Source organism: Anabrus simplex, chromosome 3 (genome assembly GCF_040414725.1).
Source record: "Anabrus simplex isolate iqAnaSimp1 chromosome 3, ASM4041472v1, whole genome shotgun sequence".
Lineage (NCBI taxonomy): Eukaryota > Metazoa > Arthropoda > Insecta > Orthoptera > Tettigoniidae > Anabrus > Anabrus simplex.
This window is the reverse complement of record NC_090267.1, coordinates 180,395,358-180,405,926: the sequence shown is the minus strand read 5'-3', so window position 1 is coordinate 180,405,926 and position 10,569 is coordinate 180,395,358. Positions and strand designations below refer to the sequence as shown.

Genomic DNA, 10,569 nt, shown 5'->3' with positions numbered 1-10,569 from the left:
AAACCATAATTCTGGTCTTCTTTGAATTAATTTTCATGTTGTAGAAGTTCATATATGATATTTAAAGTCTTCAATGGGACGATACAGTGTATAGTTAATCCTATTGTAGTTCACATTGGAAAAAGCTATCTGAGCTTGGGGAATCTCAAAATTGTGAGTACCTATATCAAGTGGTGAACTTGTGCCTTGTTAAGGCTATGATTATCCTGCTTTCTCTAGCTTGGCACATTTCTCTTTTGTTATCCTACAATTCCTTTATTCTAACTTACCTCATTTTTATAGAGCTTAGAAGCTTATTTAGGGGCTGCTAATTTCTAAATAGGTTTTATTTCATTATTGTGTTCAGGAAGCAATATTTCCTTTATTTTGTGTAATATGTAGTATATTAGATATTTTATGTATAGGCCTATTAGTTTAGTATAATAGGGTAAGATTTAGGTTCAGATTTCATTACTTGCCTATTTACAGAACTGTTTAAATGTAAGACAGGAAAAACTGTCCCTAACTTTGCCAGGTAAAATAAATCATCTATCCACCTATCTATCTATCTATCTATCCATCCATCCATCCATCCATTGAGGATAAGCCCATCCTAACTAGGATTAGTGTTGTTTTCATCCTATAAAAACTAAACTTTACAACTAACCATACTAAAGATATATTGGTACTTGTTAGAAAATACTAAGTAAACTCAAGAAAAAACACAGGAACAAATTTAATATTATTAGTGGAGAAGCGTGTGCCTCACAACTTGTACAAAAATCTTGTTATTAATAGGGAAATCTGAGGAGTTCATGGTGAATAATTATTAAAATGTGCCACTGAATTGAAAATAATCATGATTACAGAGTGCACATTACAGAGTATCATTTTTTATAAACAGAATCAAATGGCACATATAGAACACTTTTTATACTCTTAACTTAAGCATAAATATATGAATGTATGAAGGATTTGTACTTACTTATGATATATACCATATCTGCTAGGCCAGCCTATAATATTTCATTCAATATTAAACATTTAAAAGACTGAAGAAAAATTACTTTCAGAGACACATGAACATTTTTTTCATCTTTCCAACACTTACATGTTCTAAGAGTTAATCTAAAGGCTAGTAGCAGCATATTCAGAGAAACCAGAAAAGCATCAAGTCTGGGAGTAATGGTAGAGAACTTAAAAAAAAAAAAAAACTTTAATAGTATGGGGCATAGTATCAGTGTGACATAAAAATTACAATGGTTCTACACAGGAAAAGTGGAGGAAAGCAAAAAAGAATTGGGCAGATATTTAACTGCCTTCATGACTTTCAAGTTCATATCAAGCTCCATAGAATTTAGTACCTACTAACATTTTACACCAATCTCAAAACTTAAGTTTTGGAATGAAGATAACACTTCTTAACTAACATACAGATTTCAATTCATCATTTTTCAATTGCAAACGAATTAGTACAATATGATCTTTAAATCAACACTTTGCCATCTTGAAAATGCATTGAAAAATAATGTGTAAAAATGAACAGTTCTGTAATATTTGTGAGAATTTTTAAAGATACTGCAAAATAGTATCAGTCAAAAATAGTTCAGTAACAGTTATTTTTTAATATTAAAATATAACAGACCATTAATTGTAAGAGAACAGTTTAACAGTTGAGAAAATAAAACTTTGAAACAAATACCTTTGATGTTTACCAGGAGTCATCTCCTTTAGTGCTTTCTTTTCCAACAGAAATAGGTAGATCACTGCTTGTATCAGAACTAGAAAAAGAAACCTTCTGTAGAGGAGCTGAAGCTACTGCTAAACCCAGATTACCATCACTAAATTTTTCTGAAGGAGTAAAGGATGATACTAACACTTGATCACTATCCCTAACAGGTATAAAAGTATTTAACAAAGCTTCAGTGTTTGTATCCACAATAGGGCTTTTTATCCTTCTCTTGTTATTCTTCACTGGACTGTTACAGATAGTGTCCCCTTCTCCAGGCGGCTCTTTTCCATGACACACTAATTCTTTTACCATTTCTTTCACTGTAGCATCACTGTTGTCTGCTGGACTTATTTTATTTTCTTTCCTTGATGAGCCTTCATCTACTCTGGATGAATCACATTCTTGTTCAGGAATTTTATTTTCAAAATGTGGATCTGGGGAGTCAGTTTCCTCTACCACTTCAAGGGCACTGTAATATTTTTCACTATTTCTTTCCAATGACACTAGAGATTCATTCAATGGTGCATTTGTGACAACCCTTGGAATTTCAGGAATAAAAGTCTGAGACAAAGTAAATGCAGAGTCTACAGTGTTGAGAGTAAGTCCGTAAGATGAAACTCTATTCTCTTGGTTAAGAGGTATTTCAACATTAGTAGTTTCTATACCACGTAAAGGCTGTCCTTGATCTGTTGCAGGTAACTGACTCTCATTCTGAAGGACACTAATTTGAGATGGAGCAGTTTGTTGAGTATCCTTAATAACAGATGACACTCGTGGAGTATCATAAACATTTGTAAGCTGTGCTGACTGTACAGAGGGCACAGTAAGAATACCAGCAGAAGATAACAGCTGTGAACTTGAACATGAGAGCTGTTGCTGTTGTGTACCCAGTCTACTACTAGAATCGGTACATTGAGCCCTGATTTTATCAGTTGCTGAACTTTTAGAGAAAGTATTATTAGTTGAATGATGTACTTGCTGCCCATTTGTAGTAACACTACTTGGAAACAAGGTCTCTCTTAAGGGCTGATGAGAAGACAGAGGAGGAACAAAAATATCAGAAGATGCTCTAGAAAAACGATTCACATTTGAAATTTCAGAAAGACGTGATTGTAACAGAGTCTGACTAGCAAAACTTTCAGTTCCAATGTAAGGTACGTGAGAATTCAATGAATAGCGAACTGTAGGTTCTCTAGTTTGGGAGAAGGAAAATGAAGGGAATGCTGCTATTCGTGCAGCTTGTATTTCAGTACGATTAACCACTGCTGCACTGTCATACCGAGTACATACTGGATACAAAGTTCTACCTCTGTTTAAGTCTGGTCGATATGTAAATAAAGATGGCGTACCTCTTGTTGGAGTCGACAGAGGTTGTTGATTAAAAACTGTAGTTTGATGTGACGGGATTGGGGAAGATAGAACAGGATGGAATAAAAGTGATGCTGTTGCAGCAGCAAGACTATCTGAATGACGCAACCTGAATTCGTGGTAGCGACGATCTACATCTTCACTTTCTTCCTCAAGTTTTCTTAGCCTACGACGAGCTTCTCTTAGAATTTCATCAGTAGGGCTGGATTCATCTGAACTCGTTGAGTTATGCACCATAAGGCGACGAGGTGGTTTCCTTCGTGATTCTCGTTGAGGAGGAGAAGGTCTTGGCTGGTTGACCATTGATGGATGGGTCTCCGAGGAGAGACCGAGTTCTTCACCAGCTCCTAACTGCTTCGAGTTGAAGGAGGTTGAAGCATGCTCACCAAATTTAGGTAGCATAGGTGGAGGAGGAGGAAACTGGTCTTGTTGTCTTGATATAACCACAGGAGCAGCAGATGTGGATGCTGACTGAGAAGCATGGAATGCAGGAGGAGGCAGGTGGTGAAGCTGAAATGCAGCACAGTCCATTCCAGCCTGAACATTTTCCAACTGATTGGCAAGCTGAGCAGCATGAACAGTGAGCTCCTGAATACGTACAGACTGCTGCTCAATTCGTTCTCGGAGATCAGAGTTCTCCTGATGGAGATGGCGGATGACATCCTCATACATAGCACGCTGATCAATTTCCTGTAAAAATATAACTACTTGTACAGGATATTTTTGTTGGACGAAATAATTTTAAAATTATTGATTAAATTAATTTGATCAACAAATCCATTATGAAAAAAAAAAAAAAAACACCTCACTTCTTACATATAAACCATCTGCTTCAGTTTAATACTAGAATAAGATTAACAGAGTTTGTAACTGTTCAAAGGTTACAAAAATGAAGCTTACAATGGAAATATTGAAACTTTTCATCTCTCATTTTGACGGTTGATTCCGTATGGTGTAAGAGAACCACATGCAAAAAATAAGCTGCCACTTTGAACTGGAAGACTGACAAATCTAGAGCCAAACTTCACACATGAATTATGTGACTGCAACTGGTTGGATACGACGACCTTAGTTGCTGGCCAGCTGCCAGCCTCCCTGCTCATGTCCGAGCACGTGTAGAGTAGTGGCGACAGGTAAGCCGGAAAGCTGATTCTGTTATATCAGTTTAACAGGAAGTAGCATAGCTATTTTGAGTGTTGTTTAAAATAAAAAAGTAGCCGCCATGTGTTCCTTACAGGGAGAGGTCTTAAATCCTATTCACACATTACAGTTCACATTGAGATAATTCTGCAACAAAGGTTTTTCTTCTGTGGGAGAGATAAATTCAAAAGAAGAGAAAATGGGTCAGTTTGTGATTGATTTAATTGACAGGCATTCATCGTGTTACAGATATGCCTCTTGATATAAATGAGAACAGTAAAGATGGTGACGGCTGCAGCGATTTTGATTGCAAAACTAGTTTTCTGACCATAACTGATGATGAAGGACCGAATTTGAGACTCCAACATGAATTTCCAAAATCTAGTGATGCAACAAGTTTGTCTTCATGTACCATAAGTCATTTGAGTGTAAGCTATAGCCCAGTCCAGAAAAGAAACCTAGAGGACCGACGATCAGTAATGCTTATAAGGAAAAAGCTATGTTCTGGATTAATGAAGGTGGCAGGAAGTGGCAGTTTGAAGGCACTTTCGCATGGAATGTCTACTTTGCATGTGGAAGAAGTAATTCGGAAATCAAATTGGAAGAAGAACATATGTGAATGAGAAGCTATATTCTCACTTTCAGCAGGGCATAAAAGCAAAAAGAAATGTTAGTAATGAAGACTCATCATAATCTATAAGTTTCATTTCCGTATTGATTGTAGCTACAACATAAGATTGATACTGAAGCCTCCACCTTATCAATGCATTTATTTACATACTTCTGGAAATTTTGCAAGGACTTCCACCTATAAAAGGTGATTTCTGCACAACTTATTCATGGATTGATAGATTCAAGGAAAAACACAGAAGTAAAAATAGGAAGATTACTAAATTTGTTTCACGATCCTGTGTGTATGATGATACAGAAATTCACAAAGCAGCAAAAGAATTTGTGAAGACAAGCCAAAGGGCGATTTATTTACGATACTTCCTTCTCAATAAACAACATGGGTCAAACGAGACTTGAGCACAAAATGCAGTCTAAATGAATCCTATCTTTTGTTGGTGAACGACACATGCACACTGTAGTACAATCTATTAGTGTACTAACTTCACTTATATACTATAATGCCCATGATCAGCATGGACGATTTCCTGTTGCCAAAATGATTTATTGCGTTGCAGAAGCCTGCAGGAAACTTTGGCCTAATAGTTTTGAAAAAGTTGTTTAAAGCAGATAATATTACTGTCACAGTTAAAAAAAACCAGGGAAAATGGGAAAGGGAGAGTTAAAATTAATAAAATTAAGTTCTTCTTTTTTTCAGGTATAATTCTGTTATTTTATGTTACCGTATGTTTTTTCAGGTAGTTTATATATTTATTTATTTATTCAAAATTAGTTTTGCAGACTGAAGAACCAAACAGTTAAAAGAAAATGTTTCTCTATATCTTTGAACTATGATTCAAAAACATACGGGGCTGATTGCAAAAATGGTGTTTATGGTTAAACAATGTCTACGTATGGCTACAGCATTGCAAAAATGATATTTATCACTTAGACGCTGTCTAAAATCAAGTTTAAACATTGCCGAAAACACTGTATAACCTCAAATTTTAGAATTAAATCACGATCAGAGGTTATACACCATTAAACGTATAATTTGTATTGTCATGTTGAGATGATTCTGGGAAGAAAGGTTAGTGTGACGGCTCTGGGGGTCGTCTGTTGCAAAATCGCAGCAATTCTTTAGAAATGTATGAGGCAGTTTAAAATATGATTTTGCTTTTCAAGAGATATATCCCTTTCAGACCATGTACGCATAATTGCGCGGGTTTGTATTTTATCTATGTCTGAGCTTATTTGACGTATTCCTGGCGCTACATCAGACTGCAGTGCTTGTGCGGGACAAGTACCATGTACTTCAGTTGTATTTAGCGTTTGACCACCAGGGGGCAGGAAAAGAGTTTAAAAATACAGTTCATCGGCAAGATGGCGGAAAGCAGTAATGCCTGAAGTAAGTATTTATTTATCGCATTCATATTAATGTAGAAGCTTTACTGAATATCAGAATGTAATCAATGAAGTGTGTAAATTGTTCAGCAAACGTAAATTGTGAACTTTACAACATTGTACGTAATACCATGAGGTTTTGAATGCTGATATGCACAATTATGCGGGCTAGGTTTCCCTACAGGCAATGCATGCGGGAGTGCTGGGTGCTGCCACCAACAGGACTGTGAAAGCAGAACTCGTACTCTACTTGAAAAAATGTAATGTATAAGATTTTAATTGTTTTAAGTTGTTCCACTCTGTAAACTAGAACATTTGATCATGTACATGTGTATATTCACATGCACTGAGCTGATGTTTTAAATTTTATTATTTTTCGTAAGTAGAGAATTAAGTCCTGACACGCACAATTGTGTGGGTGCTGTTTTTCAGACAATAGTTCCTATTTTGTAAAATAAACTGTAATCATAAGTATTTAAGAGCATTTTAGCAAGTTTTTGACATACAAAGAAAAATTCACACCACCGGTTTTATTTCAGGTCTGATGGCAAGGTGTTGCAGCCAAAAGGACTGTAAAAGCAAAACTCGTCCTCAGTGTAAAAAAATGCAATGTATACTTGTATTTGAAGAAAGATTTTAATTGTTTTAAATTATTCCACACTGTAAAAGAGAACATTTCATAATGTACATATGTATATTCACATGTACTGAGTTGATTTTTTTTTTTTGGTAAATAGTTATTTTTAATTTCGTGTGGCTATTTCTAGCCGAGTGCAGCCCTTGAAAGGCAGACCCTCTGATGAGGGTGGGTGGCATCTGCCACGTGTAGGTAATTGCGTGTTATTGTGGTGTGGTGTGTGACTTGCAGGGATGTTGGGGACAGTACAAACACTCAGCCCCTGGGCAAATGGAATTAACCAATGAAGGTTAAAATCCCCGACCCGGCCAGAAGTCAAACTCGGGACCCTCTGAACCGAAGGCCAGTACGCTGACCATTCAGCCAACAAGTCAGACTTTGTAAGTAGTGAATTAAGTCCTGACACGCAGAATTATGTGGGTGCTTTTTTCAAATGTTAATTTTTAATTTGTAAAATAAATTAAAAATATATGTATTTAAGAGCATTTTAGTCAGTTTTTGACATACAAACAAAAATTCACACCTCCAGTTTTCTTTCAGGTCTGAAAGGTATAAGGGACTTGTTTCGTGAGACTGACACAAGGGGCAGTTCGGTAACTGTCAACTTGACTACAATTCTTCACAACCAATATATTTTATTATGTTTGGGATAATTTCCTGATATAGGTCACTTTGACTACATCCATATCAGAATAACTTGTCCCGATTGTCAGAGGGTTGTGACATACATGAACCGGGAAGGATTCAGTTATATTTACTGCCAAGTAAGCATACACAATAGTGACACTAAAAATTAAGTTGTGTGGTGTGGGTCTTTCTTGCAGATAATTGTCACACTAATTCAGACAGAATTTGCCAACTATGAAATAGCAAAAGGCAAGGACTGGGAAGAAAGGGCCAAGGCCATAACGGGAACATGATACACAAGCGTCAAGAGATAAGGACGGGCTCTTGTTCAACACAGCAATTTTAGCATTTGGAGGCAGCGATGCAGTGCGGCATTTCACCTACGGCTGCTCCGAGATAGATACCGCTGTGACGAGTAGCCTATAAGAGGACACTGGATGTCTACCAGACACTGGTTTAAAACGGGTTTCTACTACGGAAGAAGACAACAGATTAGTTGAAACTCGACAGGGGTTACACCTTCTCAAACTCGGCGGAGCTCATGCAGCTGACCAAATTTCCTGGATGTCCATACAGGGTCCATAAATGATTACGAGAAGCTGCACTCCACTGCAGAAAAGCTGTCATTGAAGAGTCTCTCTCTGATGAACAGATGTCAATCAGTGTGCCTTGGCCGAGATGGAATCAAATCATAATTGGAATCCTTTACGACAAGACTTATTTCATGTCGACGGAGGTCGGGCCAATTCAGGTTTCAAAGCCACGGGGAGCCGGATACGACAAAAGATACATAGACGCGTGTTCACGTAGTGGCCACATATCTGTGTTGGGTTGACGGTGGATATCGTCTGATGAGTTTGGAGTACTTCATCGGATAGATGACTGTCTCACACTGGACCAATATTTGGACATTCTGCACAATATTATGGTTCCGAGTGTGAGAGAACGCTATCCAGATGAAGTAATATAGTTCATGCAAGACAACTCCCCAGTCCACACAAGTGGTCGTGTTCAGGGCTGGTTTTCTGAGCAGGACACCATTGAACTGTTCAGCTAGGTCCCTAGGCTCTAGGCTTGAATCCCATTGAATATGTGTGGGCAAGGTGGAAACGCCATATAAAGAAACACTGGCCTCACCTTCCCCCGCGATTACATGATGCGCTGTTGGAGGAAACTTGTTGAGTCAAAGACACATCAACTTTGACAAGCTGTTCAAGCCGATGGATACCGGACAAAGTATTAATTCATGTCTAATAAAAGGACAATGCCAGACTTTTGCAATGAACACAAATACTATCATATTAAGTTAATGCAACACTCTAAAAGTTAAAAAAAAGTAATTCATAGAGTAGGACTCAAACTCTGGTTCTCACCTTAACAGGCGGGTATTTTTCCTCAGAGTTAACTAGCACTTGCATGAACACATTTAATATTAAAAGGCTATTCCCCACTGTGCATGGCATTTAGCATATATTACACCTCCATAACAGTCATTCAAGGGGCCAGTGTAAGCATTCACAGTAGAAATTCAGACTGTTAGTATGGTCCAGTTACACAATAGAGAAATGGAGTCCAGTTTAAAAAGAAATTGTTGATACCAGTATCCGAACCCCAGATCTCCTGGTTGCCATTTCATTCAATTATTTTATGTTATTCTGATATGCTGACAGTTGCACTTTGTAATGACAGTAGCATTTTGCCATGAATGGGTCATTTAACAATAAGTAAGTTGCATCACTTTTCTTTATAGCTGTACAGCCTAGCCTATACATGATATGGTACTACTAAATCAGCCTCGGAAAAGGTTAGGGCGTCCCCTGCAGGCGATGCGCAGTTCTTAGGGTACTGGGGGACTGGGGAACTGTAACCAACATTAAGAAGGGAATAGTAAATCTTATGACCCTGACAGGAAAGTCAGAGGAAGTAGTAGACTTCAATCAATCAATCAATCAATCAATCAATCAATCAATCAATCAATCAATCAATCAATCAATCAATCAATCAATCAATCAATCAATCAATCAATCAATCAATCAATCAAATCCTGATCTGCATTTAGGGCAGTCGCCCAGGTGGCAGATTCCCTATCTGTTGATTTCCTAGCCTTTTCCTATATGATTTCAAAGAAATTGGAAATTTATTGAACATTTCCCTTAGTAAGTTATTCCAATCGCTAACTCCCCTTCCTATAAAAGAATATTTGCCCCAGTTTGTCCTCTTGAATTCCAACTTTATCTTCATATTGTGATCTTTCCTACTTTTATAAACGCCACTCAAACTTATTCATCTACTAATGTCATTCCACGCCATCTCTTCGCTGACAGCTCGGAACATACCACTTACACGTAATAAATCTCATTGTAGACCGTATTGGACATCAGATATGAACATTAAAACAAGAATAATACTTAACACCACCTTTCCAATACTTATCTTTCCTATATTTAGGAAATACAACGCCTGTTGTAATGTTTATTTCCTAAATTTTTAGGAAATACAACGCCTGTTGTAATGTTTATTTCCTAAATATAGGAAAGATAAGTATTGGAAAGGTGGTGTTAACTATTATTCTTGTTTTAATGTACATACCACTTAGTCGAGCAGCTCTCCTTCTTTCTCTCAATTCTACCCTGCCCAAACTTTGCAACATTTTTGTAACGCTACTCTTTTGTCGGAAATCACTCAGAACAAATCAAGCTGCTTTTCTTTGGATTTTTTCCAGTTCTTGAATCAGGTAATCCTGGTGAGGGTCCCATACACTGGAACCATACTCTAGTTGGGGTCTTACCAGAGACTTATATGCCCTCTCCTTTACATCCTTACTACAACCCCTAAACACCCTCATAACCATGTGTAGTGATCTGTACCCTTTATTTACAATCCCATTTATGTGATTAGCCCAATGAAGATCTTTCCTTATATTAACACCTAGATACTTACAATGATCCCCAAAAGGAACTTTCACCCCAACAACGCAGTAATTAAAACTGAGAGGACTTTTCCTATTTGTGAAACTCACAACCTGACTTTTAACCCCGTTTATCAACATACCATTGCCTGCTGTCCATCTCAC

At 37.3% G+C, this 10,569-nt stretch overlaps 1 protein-coding gene across 2 annotated transcripts in view; it reads right to left on the bottom strand.

Annotated features, from left to right (window-relative positions):
• Positions 1 to 738: 738 nt before the first annotated feature.
• The window catches only part of LOC136867146 (centriole and centriolar satellite protein ofd1), a 96,271-nt gene continuing 86,440 nt past the window's right edge, over positions 739 to 10,569 (bottom strand). For both annotated transcript variants that reach the window (XM_067144257.2, XM_067144258.2), the window contains exon 6: positions 739 to 3,769. In XM_067144257.2, the coding sequence (XP_067000358.2) occupies positions 1,691 to 3,769 (2,079 nt within the window). In that variant the 3' untranslated portion in view covers positions 739 to 1,690. The remainder of the gene's footprint in view (positions 3,770 to 10,569) is intronic.